This window comes from Silene latifolia, chromosome 1, assembly GCF_048544455.1.
Source record: "Silene latifolia isolate original U9 population chromosome 1, ASM4854445v1, whole genome shotgun sequence".
Taxonomy (NCBI): Eukaryota; Viridiplantae; Streptophyta; class Magnoliopsida; order Caryophyllales; family Caryophyllaceae; genus Silene; species Silene latifolia.
Genome location: NC_133526.1, coordinates 2,051,012 through 2,063,647, shown reverse-complemented (window position 1 = coordinate 2,063,647; position 12,636 = coordinate 2,051,012). Strand labels below are relative to the sequence as shown.

At 36.4% G+C, this 12,636-nt stretch overlaps 2 protein-coding genes across 5 annotated transcripts in view; one reads left to right on the top strand and one right to left on the bottom strand.

Moving 5' to 3' along the window:
• Positions 1-7,527, top strand: part of LOC141592618 (uncharacterized) — a 48,574-nt gene extending 41,047 nt beyond the window's left edge. The window contains exon 2 of the mRNA XM_074413362.1: positions 7,007-7,527. Within this exon, the coding sequence (XP_074269463.1) occupies positions 7,007-7,214 (208 nt within the window). The 3' untranslated portion in view covers positions 7,215-7,527. The remainder of the gene's footprint in view (positions 1-7,006) is intronic.
• Positions 7,528-7,768: 241 nt separating this feature from the next.
• LOC141592522 (uncharacterized) lies at positions 7,769-11,445 on the bottom strand. Of its 4 annotated transcripts, none has more exons than XM_074413240.1 (3): positions 11,387-11,445; positions 9,572-10,901; positions 7,769-9,292 (listed from the first exon to the last, which is right to left on the bottom strand). In XM_074413240.1, exons 2-3 carry the CDS (start codon positions 10,875-10,877, stop codon positions 7,947-7,949), a joined length of 2,652 nt encoding a protein of 883 aa, XP_074269341.1. In that variant the 5' UTR covers positions 10,878-10,901; positions 11,387-11,445; the 3' UTR covers positions 7,769-7,946. The 4 variants fall into 4 exon arrangements, with proteins under 4 accessions (XP_074269341.1, XP_074269359.1, XP_074269350.1 ...); XM_074413258.1 differs by having other exon boundaries at positions 9,572-10,589; XM_074413249.1 differs by lacking the exon at positions 11,387-11,445 and adding an exon at positions 11,032-11,209 and having other exon boundaries at positions 9,572-10,509.
• Between the last annotated feature and the right edge of the window lie 1,191 nt (positions 11,446-12,636).

The following is a 12,636-nucleotide window of genomic DNA, read 5'->3' as shown; positions in this document are numbered from 1 at the left end:
TAATTAAGGGAAACCAACATGGGATTGATTCATGCTTAATCTAATATGTTCACATGATTAATTTGTCTGCTTGTTGTGATGTCAACTTTATGCACATGTTATGTTTGATGAAATGCTAAGCTTATGAATCCTTGCATTTACAACCATCTCTTATCTATTCAACTACACTTGTAAGATATAAACCAACCCGAGTCTTGTTAGACCATGCATAGAAGTTGATTAGGAGGAAAGTAAGTCGACTTGTAGGTGTTGTACAATCTAATTGATTCGGCTCCGGGACCCAACTCTTCCTAAGAACCGTAAGATATAAATCAACTCGGTTCCTCCACAACATTAATTGCTTGCTTATAATTGTAAACATGTTTGTATGATCAACACCATGAATCCCCTATGACCCCATGATATCCTAGCATTTTCAATCATTTATTTACATCTTTCCTTTTATTGCTTATTTTACTTTATTGCTTGCATTAGTCTAGACACAACTACAAACTCAAAAAAATTGTGACACTAGCATAAATTGAGATAGATAGACTTAGAACCCAAAGCACACCGTCCCATGGATCGACCTCGTGTAACGCCCCGAAAAACAAGCAGGTAGCTCAAAATAGCTCTTTTATTAATAATAGACAGCGGAAAAACAAGAGCGTCACCGCCGTATTCGCCTTTGGAGAATACAAGGCTTACAATAAAATAAAATAAAATAAATAAACTATTAAAGTTAAAAACTAATAATTCTATAACTATACATTTTATACGTTTTATCTTCTAGGTGAAATTCCTCACACTTGACCTTCCCTGATACTTGTACCTGAAAAAGAGTGAGAGTAACGGAATCAGCCAACCACAGGCTGAGTATGACTCCAGTCACCTCCACCGGCCCTACCTTCCTTCATTTTAATATTTTAATAATGTCTCACAAGGTTGTGTGATAGGTCACATGGGTACAGTTGAATCATAAAATAGACACGCACAACCTGTCATTTCAATATGTAAGATCTTATTCAACTCTTATACCGGTCTACTATTATTGAAAGGAGAGACATTACGGAGCCGAAACTGCTCCGGGCCAAGCCCACCTCCATGTACATAGGATAAGAAACCGGGGTCTGAGACCCATCTCGGCCATTGCCGTATAACATAATTATCATTCATATGGGGTCATGCTTCCCCCTCCCCTCATCGTTCATATGGGGTCATACTTCCCCCTCCTCTCATCGTTCATATGGGGTCATACTCCCCCCTCCCCTCCTTCCATGTACATAGGACAAAATAATGTCGTCTCTATCCAATAATTGTATCCCGAATGCGACAATTGGCCAATAGTACATTATAACGATAGTACCATTATCACAGTCATAACTTTATAAGACGGTAAATAATATAACATGTGAGCAGTATAACAATCGTAAGACGAAATTAACAATAAAACTAATATAACCAATTATTTCTAATCTCTTATTTCAAATGTAAACAATTACTTATATCGACGAACGGTCTCGAAATCATACCTTATTTCCTTATATAATTGTATCTACGAAATATTATCAAACGAGATATTATGAAATATTTCTCACTTTCTCGCTTGTATTTGTATGAGAGTAAGATGGATTAGAACTCATTACTTATCTCTTAAAACAAAGGCATGTCATTTTATTTATAGTAGTAAATGTGCGGCCGCCAAAGCCTATGTTACCTCATCAAGTACGTAGGAAAATTACTTAAACTTTGGAAAACAAGGCACGTAGAATATACATGTATATGCATGCTTAACTTAGCATGACACATACTTGGCCTTGCTAAGGAATACACCCTCAAATAGCACGTGGCTCATTAAGATCAAAGCAATACTTTCAGTCCGTTTCTCATATAAACATCTTTTTGATATTACACAAAATCTCATTTGTGACGGCACGTATCCGTTACTTTGGAGTGACGGATACCATTTTCCCTCATAAATGACCCAAATAGAGGAGAGAGGGAAGTACATGTGGGTGCCCCCACCTTGTCCCCCCCTATTCGTTGATATTAAGGGCATTAGCAATAGATAAACCTTCAATAGGTTTGTTCTCATGCCACATAAGATAATATATAACTCATTTACTTACAAACCTCAAACCAACAATAGATAAACCTCTTTAAGGTTCATAATATGGCCCACTATACTATTTATTCTCTCACATTCTCTCTCCACAAACCTGTATACTATATTGTAACCCCTCTCATCCATGAACCTTGATAAGTGCATATTTTATATACTTTCATCCCCTATATTAGCTTCATTTTATTTGTTATTTAGCACTTACCATAGTGTCATGAGCTAATATTTGTTGTTCTAGTGTATTTGCTTGTCTTAACATGTTTTTGTAGGAATCTAAGCATTTAGAGGCTTTTTCCTATCATTTTATACACTAAGTTCATTAAGCTAAACAAGACCAAGTGATGGACTAAGCATGGAGCATTGGATTGGGTTTTGCATGGAGAAATTGATGGATTAATATGAGTAATGCAAATGTTGCCAATAATCAAAGTCAATGCCCAATGATCAAATCCAAGTCAAGGTGGAAAGCATAAGATTCCAACATGCTTAGGATGCTTTTTGGGAGCTCTAAAGATCATAGATGAGGCATTTACCCGGGTGATTAAGGAGCATTAAAGTATAAACTTTGGATTCCTCACGCAATTAAGAGAGGAATTAAGAGAAAATACCCGGAAACACACGACCCCGATTGGGGCCACCTAACCCCGATCGGGGCCGCATGCATCTAGGAGTTTACGTTTTCTTCTCCTCTCCTATAAATAGGAGAGGTGTTCCAAGGTCTTTGGCATCCAATTTTACGTCCAAGTTTTAGTTTACAATAGCCTTAAGCATTATAATTCTCTCTATAATTTTCATATTAGTTTACAAATTAGTTAATCTTGTAGTTGTTCAAACATTTGGTTCTAAGTTATTTCAAGCTTTTGGTTATACATTGTTCTTCCATACAAGTTCTCTATTATTAAGGTATTTCTATTTCTAGTTTGCAATTTTACATTTCTATTTTAGTTACCACATAGTTTATAATCAAGTATTCCATTTTACTTTAGCATTGTTCTTTTCTCATGTTATATCATCTAATTAATATAAATCTTATAACCATGTTTAATATTTCTTACAATTTAGTTTGCAATTTACATTTTAGTATGAGTAGCTAAATTCCCTAGTCTAGGGCTAGGAGAGCCATGCAAAACCAAATATATAACATGATAAAATAGATTAATAATAATATTGTTCATATTGCTTCTATCACATGCTTGTGCCACAATGTTTAATCTTTGTTTAGGGCCCTATTCATTTGATTAAGTTTGTTTATTCGTTCTACAAGTCGAAAGGCACGGAATCGAATTAGACTAAGCATGTATAGTAGGACGACCTAGTCATGGACGAGAGTTTCTCTAGGACCCGGTCTATGGTTGATGCTAATATCGTAAGATGGGTATCTTTAAGCCTAAGCAACTGACAATGTTATTAGTACCAAGTTTATCATGATTATATGTTTACCTTTGCATGCGTGACCCGAACCCCTTAGACTCCCTTTTATTATATAATTTTACATCATAATTCTTATTAATCATCAAACAACCAAACCAAACCAAATCGTAATCGACCTTGATAAAAATCTACCCATAGCAATTCACGAAGTAATTCCCGTTTCCTTGTGTTCGACCCCTATTGCTACATTAACTTGTTGTTTAGGGAATTTATCTTTGCATAGGTACGCGATAAGCCTATCAAACCTCAACACCCATGTCTAACAATAGAGGGTTTGTAGACAAACCTCTAAAATAATTGACACGTCATTCTACAAACCCTTTGACAAACCTCTATTGCTAATGCCCTAACTAGGTATCCGTGTTAGCGGACAATATATACAAAAAATGTCATCTTAGTCATTTAATAAAATAATATTTTTTTTTCCAGGGTATTACATCTCGACTTACCACTAACTAGTTGTTTGTTGAGTATTATAAATGTGTTTGATTGGATGTGACCCGACGGCATCACTCTACATCAAAAATATCCAACAAAACCAAAACCAAAACAAAAACAACCATAGATCCCTTGCATGTATCCATTATATAACGAAATGAATCACTTGCATTTGTCCATTACTAAACAAAAAAAGAAAACCACAAACAAATAAACTGAAATAAATATATAAAAATAAGAAGGTCGCCTTCGACATCATCGATTGTATTTGTCCCTCTAGTAATTTTCTTCACTGGTGCTCGTCATGTTGCTTGTTTCGTTAGCATATTTATGATAATATTTTGATTTTTTGTTGAATTGTGAGTAGTTTAGGAGCTTTTGTTATGAGTAGAGGAAGAGAAAAAATGAAAATAAGAAAGGAGAGAAGATGAAGGTAAGAGAAGATGGAAAAATGTGACAGCAAATATGAAATAATTAAATTTAGGTTTGCTTTTCAAATTCTGGACGGTAATTGTCACGGGGAAAGATAATTTCTTTATTATTTTTAATGCTCCAATGTTGTCAATTCCCATAAATATATGCACAGTACACATGCCATCACATCTCAACCCGTTTGTACACAAATGCTACTATTCGCCCTGGCGCAAAAGACTTATTGATATATATGTACATTAATGTTATCTAATATTTGTCTCAACGTTTTTAATATATCAAAAATTAGAATTAAGCTTTGATGTGATGAAAAGACGCTATATTGACTAATTTAATCAGAAAAATAATAGTGTATTCTATTTTTTACAGCTAGCACAACAACGATCAGCTCTACTACTGTTGTTATGTCCGCATCTGGCTGCACTACCTTCCTCGACGATTGGCATACCACTACCAAACGAGTATTTTCTTGTCGACACGGTATGTTTTTTTCTTACGTTTCGGTTTTAAAAAGTTCTTTTGTTTGTTAAATGTGTTTTCATATATATGTCAAATGCACCCATAGGACTTACTTTTCTTCTACAGCCAGTTAACCAGACAATCACCAATTTTAACCGGATCGCAAAATTGGTGTGGATTGTACCGTACCAATTTTGGAAATAAAAATTTCGGTATGGTCTAAGTTTTTAAAATATTTTGGTTTTTGTCCCTTTTTTTATCCTTGTCGGACCGGATTAAACTGAAAGAACTTGAATTAGCAATTTATTTTCTTATATTAGGTATATAAAATTCTTTGTTTGTTTGATTAAATATGATTAATTTGCCGTTATTAAACTTCAACAACTACAAAATCAAAATTTTAAGAGAAAAGTTGTCAAATATAGAGATCAATCCTAACCTCTACATAAAAAGTCGTTCACAAACCATTACGGTAGCAACATCTTATTCATTATCATTGTTTGTCATATACTCGGTATGTTAATAAAATCCAGGTGACTACGTGAGTAGATAAAGACAAATTGTTTAAGACTCGCTAGGTACTTGGTTTTTGTCTTTTTTAACCATGCGAATGATATTTAAGCCGTCACAACTTGTGACGGATATACCCGTTACAAGTCAAACTTAATGTAGACTAATTGTAAAAGGTCAAGCTAGGTGGCTTAGCTCGAAACTCGAAAGTATGCTAGTAGATGTATAGAACGCTCGGAGTATGTTTTCACAAGTTTTCTTTTTTTTTTGTAACAAGCCATCAAATCTCGCTTTTTCAATATGAAAACGGATATACGAAAGCAGATGGAATTCTACAGGTACATGACAAAGACGTTGAGGGAGACCGGTTTGAGCTTTCGAGAATTCAAATCTCTCTAACCCCGTTCTGCCACCCCAGAAAAATCAAACTAACAAAAATTTTATAGATCTAATTTGACGCTTAGTGCAGCAAAGACCATGCGGGAAAAAAAAGTCCCGTAAAAAATATCATAACCGAATATATATCGCTACAACGTATTTATGTTACGGATATTGTCACGATATATTAAAATTTACCACAATTTACTAAAAATTTACCACGATTTATTTGTATATTGATACACAATCTACATAGTATAAAAGCGGAGTTTTTTAGAGCTTTCCTATTGGTTCATATTACTTAGGATTTAAAGAGTTTTTTTTTTTGGTTGTGTAGAGCCTTCCATGTTCATTGATCACATTTATTCTCTTATCTATAAAATTTATTAAAAGATTACCATAAAACATCACATGAATATGACATGACAATTATTTATTATGACATGTTCATGACAATCTCTATAAAATGTTTTAACTAATCCAAAGGTTTAACTCTACGTGCACAAAACATTATAAAAATCCAAAACAAATAGAATCTATATAAAAGTATAATAGAGGAACCACCATCCATTATACTAGACACATGTCCTCCTCTCAGCAATACTTTTCCCGCTCAAGCTAACCTAATGATATCATTAATTAATTATTTATCATTTTCCCAGGCTTTTCTCTCTATTCTAATCCTCGCGTATTTCAAGTTTCAACCCATTCCTTCTGTATATCTCCGCCATCCAACAAGGATAAAATCTGGATGTAGATTCTATAGTGGAGAATAGTCCAAGTCAGTAACCTCCTTCCTAATATCACTGTTGAACAGTTGAAACGGGTTTTTGGTATTCGGGCTACTGTAGTGGAGTGTACCATCATTGATCCAGAGCACGTTGCTTACATAGAGTACTCAAAACCCGAAGAAGCTGCAAGAGCTGCACGTGCTTTAAATAATATGGAACTTGCTGGTCGCGACTTGGAAGTTGAGATGGCAAAATCTCTTCCTTCTAAACCTGCTACTACGTGAGCATCTTCTTCCTTGCCATATTTTTTTCTTATTTTTTTTCCTGCTTTCATCTTTCTTTCGTAGTACTTAGCTTATATGGCATCTATCTTTATCCCCCAATAAATAAATAATACTTGAGTCTGTCTTGTGGTATAGCTCATTTGTTTATTTGTGGAGGGTGGTGGTAAGGATCTATTTTTCCGTGCCCACGCTATTCCTTTATCTTGATTTAGGTGGTTTGAGCGATTTATTTTTATTCACAGATCTAATACACATGCCGCTTTATCAATTGAGCGAGGAGGAGAACTGAATGCTATATTAACAACAATGCCAGGGAATGCTACGAATGTACATTGTACCAGAAATGCAACGGATAACCACAAACACAATCAACCTGATAGCTCAGTAAATATGATTGGTACTAGAGCACATGGGCAGCCAGATGGATTACCAAGAGATCCTTTGGAATAATCATTAGAGCATCAATTCCTATTTTGTCATTTTCTGCATTCTGTCGGTTTCCTTAATCAGGCAATTTAGGCTACATAATCAAGAGGTAGTAGTAGCTTAATCATATCTAATTTCATGAACAATTCTGAGTATATCAGCGTAATTTGGAACCCAGATGATTTATTGTCATCACAGTTCTACCTTGACAACCTATCTTGCTTTTCCTCTATCAATCTTCTCTAAATTTCTTTATTTACAATAATTACATTCTTGTTTAAATTTAAGCTTCATCATTTGGTATCAGAGGCAGGTTCCTCACGACCCGACTTAGGGATGTCAATTTCACCCGCACCCGTTAAATATCCATCCACCCGATTTAAATAGACGGACGAAAATCCGAAATGGATGAATTATGGATGAAATAAAACACAAAGTAACTGAACTAGAAAAATCACGATTGTAATTACATTTTCTCGTTTTCTTCAAAATTACACCCAAAACAACAATTCACCTTGCAATAATTTGGGAAAATTTTTAAGACCGAGAAGACATATACTAAAACAAGGGACCCCATCTAAAACAAATGTAAAATAAACATTATAATCAACAATACTAGCTCAAAACTACGACATTAACATTATTGAGAGACCGTTTCACATGAGAATTAGTAACTAGGCATGCTGACGATCACCAAACTAATAGTCCAATGCTCCATTGTAACATGTCGGATGCAGTGCAGCAAGTGCGGTGTAGTTACACTGCAACACGGTATCTGCTCTTAAATTCTAAAACGACTCTTTCTAAAAATCCACTACCATCACTTGAAGATGACTCTTGTCTCAGCTTTTGAAGCTTTCCAAACTGACGTATGAAATATGCACCATGGGGATCTACAACTCCATTGCCCAGAATGATCAACTCCTCTTCAATGGGTGATCTCAAAAGTCGTACTAGCTTGCGGCTCACCGAACCCTTATAGGGTAATACCCACCATGATATATTCCTCTTTCTCAAGGCACTAGTTATATGCTTCTGGAACACCTCCGGGTCCGAGTTTTTAGCACTAAACAGACAACAAACTACCACAATCTCAAATTCAATGTTATTAGCTTTACAGATTTCATACAACTCTTGAAGCATAGGTATGGATTCCCCACATAAGCACAAATACACACCAACGAGCTTCTTTTGCAGTTGTGCGATAGACATCTTCTCATAATAATTCGCACCTCCCGGGTTCTCTGCGGATGAGCAGTCAAACAGTTGCTCAAGGGACTGAACATTCCATGATTTGCGACCTTCTTCACGAAATTTTTTCAAAAAGTCTTCTTTAGTGAAAGGAAATGCGTCTACCCCATACGTTTGCATTTCATGTATGGTTTTGAGCCATATAACCTTCCTTTCATCCGCACGTACAAATAGACCTAGCGCATATCTTGAAAAGCGGAGTGAACAGCATATAGAGTCACGAGAGCCTGAGTCCCAAAAGGGAACAACAAGGCACAATGGAGGGAAACCAGACAACATGTGAATGAAGCTTGACTCATCGGCTGCAAAATCCCTACTCATCTTAAAGACTAAGACCATCTCAAAAGTATCACCGTACTCATCATACAACTCGGAGCAGATGTCCGAAACACCTCTATATACCATTGAAAAACTGCTTTGGAAATAAATGGGGCAGGAAAGGCAACAAATCATTACCCATTTTTTATCCCGAAGACGCTCAACTTCAAATTGAGATTTACAAACATCATTGCGAACCAGGTACTGCCTGTTATCAGCTGAGAGGAAGGAAATGACATCAAAATTACTAGTGTCGATATTGGCAATTCTTTCGAAGATCGCCTTAGGGTACTGCGCATACTCTTCGCCCACAGCGACATAATCAATTTTGGACGCTAAATATTGGTCTCGCTCATCCTCATTAACACAGTCATAAAAGTCGTGCATTTCTGTTGGTTTCGTTCTCCCACGAACTGGTAGACCAGGAAAAAAGTACTCTTCTCCAAGCAAAGGAAAAAGTGCCTTGACAAGATTTCGGGATTCGATAGAATGCCTGTTAAGATTATTTGGAACAGCATACACCACCTTACTCCCTGCATAATAATTAAATTAAGTTATTAAAACAACAAGTCAAAGAACAAACGACAAGACGGAAAATTGTCAGATGTCAAATCCGTCTATATTCTCTCAACCCCTGGATTGACAAAACGTGGCTGTTTCCCCATACTGACATGTCAAGTCTTAGTCTCTATGTACCTGAGAGACTGAGACACAGACGAAAAGAACAGTAAAGACATACAGAGTAACTGATACCGTGAAACATTTAAGTAAGAGATAAAATAAATGACACTATTATGGAGGCTAGAGATTACCAGCTAATTCTGCACTCATCTCATTGTGCAGATTATTGCTCAAGGGGAAATCTGGGCAGGAAGAACATACAAGCCGTAGAGCACGTATAGAAGAAATACGGCCATCTTTCCCGAAAGCAATAATAGTACTACATTTGTCACCCTTTCCAAATATTGTCCTTGTCACATAATCAGAGTGATTAGGGTCCCAAGGGTATACCAACCATGGCATTTCACAAGAATGTCCAACGTCTGGGATTGATGACGTATCTAACCCAACAAAGACCATATCAAAATTAGGATCGAGTGCCTTCATTTGACAATAAGAGAAGAGTTTATCGAAACAATTGCGAGAGTGTTCATCTGCACAGTGAAGATAGAGAAAAACAGTTTTGCCTTGAAGCGCTGTGACAGGAACCCGATGAGTAAACCCATAACCCATCCAGAGAACATAATCAACTGAGCGGTAAACCAACAATGACTCGAGGGTTACTTCCCTAAGCCTCTCCACTTCCCTATTAACCAGGAGCTCCCGAGAGAAGGGATATGCACTTGCACCGTGGTGGCGTATGACTGCTTCGCCATGAAATTCCACATGCTTAGATTTGGGATCTATGATTATCAGACGATCATCTGCATCTTGGTGAGAGAGCCGCGAGAGCCTTCTGCTTACCCAGATAGTGAAGGGGAACACCCACCAGGATATATTTCGCTCTTTCAAAGTAGAATTGATACGGTCTTGGAACAATTGAGGGTCCTCAAAGCAATTGAAAGGCATGTACACCAGGATAATCTCAAACTGTAGGCCCAATTCACAGCAATTTTTATGAACATTATCGAGTGTAGGTATCAAATTTCCCGTTTGGCACAGGTACAAACCAACACACTTACCCTCAAGATCATCAATTGTAACTTCTCCTGGGCCGCCTCCTGGATTCTTACTGAGAGATGTAGAATCGCTAGGGAAAGTTAAGGGAAAGGAGCACAAAAAATTATAAAGGGAACGCCAAGATTTGCAGGACATTCCAGTTTCTTCGCGCTGGGAAATCAACGAGAGCCACTCAGAAGTAAAGGGAAAGGCATCAACTCCATATTTTAAGAAAAAGTCAAGAGGTTTGTGCCACTCAACCTTTTTGGCTCGATTTACCAACAAACCATGGGGATAACAGGCGAGGGGCATGGCGGCTCCTACTCTATGGGCGTATATGGAAGTTAGACAAAACGAGGGGAAACTGGAAAAGAAGTTAAGAATGGCAGTAGGTTCATCGTCACAGTCAGTTAAATAGTCGACAAATATAAGAAGTTCGAAAGCACCAAAGGCGTGCATCTCAGAAGATACAAGAGACACAGCCTGGGCAATAGCAACAGCATCTGAAGGGAGAGGCAGACTGAAAAAACATAGCATTAACACTTTTCCTTCCATCACTTTACTAGCATTAAAATATGTCTCATGATTATCATTGCGAACCAAATATGGATACGTACAAGTACGATCAACTAAGAACTTTTGAAGATGAAAACGAGTTCCTCTCAATAAAAACGATGGTGGTTGTTCCTCCATGTCTGCTGCGATGCTTAATTATTCTCAATTTAATCAAACAAAACAAAACAAATAAGTAGTTGTTGATGATTGCTAAAATTTCACATGGTGAATAGTTAGGATGAAATTGTGAAACTAAAAAAAAAAAAAAAACACAAAAAGGATGAAACAATAATAACCCTAAAACCCTAAATTGGGAAAAAATAAGACGAAATTACTACAATCAATGATCAGTAAACTGTAAATAAGGACAAAATTATGAAACTATTTAAAAAAAAAGGATGAAATAAAGACACCTCGTGATAATAAGTTGAAGCCGGCGTACTTGTTTGAGTTCAGCGTGGTTGTTTCTCGCTTAGTTTTCTTGCAAAAAAATGCCCGAGTTTGAAAAGACAAGGTTTTAATTTTTTTAAGGGATATTCTACACGGTACCTTTTAACTTTTCGACTTTTTATATGGTATCCCTATCCTTATTAAAACATACATGGTACCCCTGATTATTGTCATTATCACTAAGTGTACCCTTAAACTTTATTTTCCGTCAATTAAACTCAGTTTTAAGCGTTAAATGATTACTTAGACGCGTAACCAAGCTTGACATTTATCATCTCATGACATAAGAACTCTATTAGGCTCAATATCCATCTTTGGACTAAGGATGTCTTAGTCTAGTGGTTAAGACGGAGGTATTGTGGACAATAGGTCCCAGGTTCGAATCCCCCCTCCCCCTTATTGTAATGCGACTATGTGCGCGCTTCGTGAGACCAAAAAAAAAAAATATCCATCTTTGGACTTGATAATTTGGCAAGGAATCAATAAATTTTCCGTCAAAAACTTTTTAGCCCATATATATCAATAAATATTAGGATCGAGATGGATATTGAGCCCAATAGAGTCCTTACATCATGGGATAATAAATGGCAAGTTTGGTTACGCGTCCAAGTCATTACCTAACGCTTAAAACTGAGTTTAATTGATGGAAAATAAAGTTTAGGGGTACAATTAGGGATAATGACAACAATTAGGGGTACCATTGGAGTTTTAAAAAGTGTAGGGGTACCATGTAGAAAGCCGAAAAATAGAGGGGTACCATGTAGAATAACCCCACAAAATTTAGTGGTAAGGGTTTCAATCTCTTAAATATTGTCCCGGCGGTGGTCGGTAGAGAATACTCTTGGTCAACACAAAAAAACACAAAATTAAAAGAATAAGAATTGCTTACAATTTTTTCGCTCAGTTAATTGACAAATATGGTGGACCCACATTAAAATTATGACTTTAAGGGGTTGTTTGGTTGACACTTCAAAAACTCAGGAATTGGAAAATCTCATGAATTACAAAACACATGGGTGTTTGATTGTCATATTTTTTTGAAAAATGGATGAATTGAAAGTTTCCATGAACTTGCAATGCCTACATGTAGAAATTGACTTACATACTCCCCCATTGGTCATTGAAAGTTCTCATGTAATTTAATTCTTACAACCAAACACTGTTGTCAAAGTCACCCGAATTGGATGCAACTTGCAAAAGCATAATTCCCATA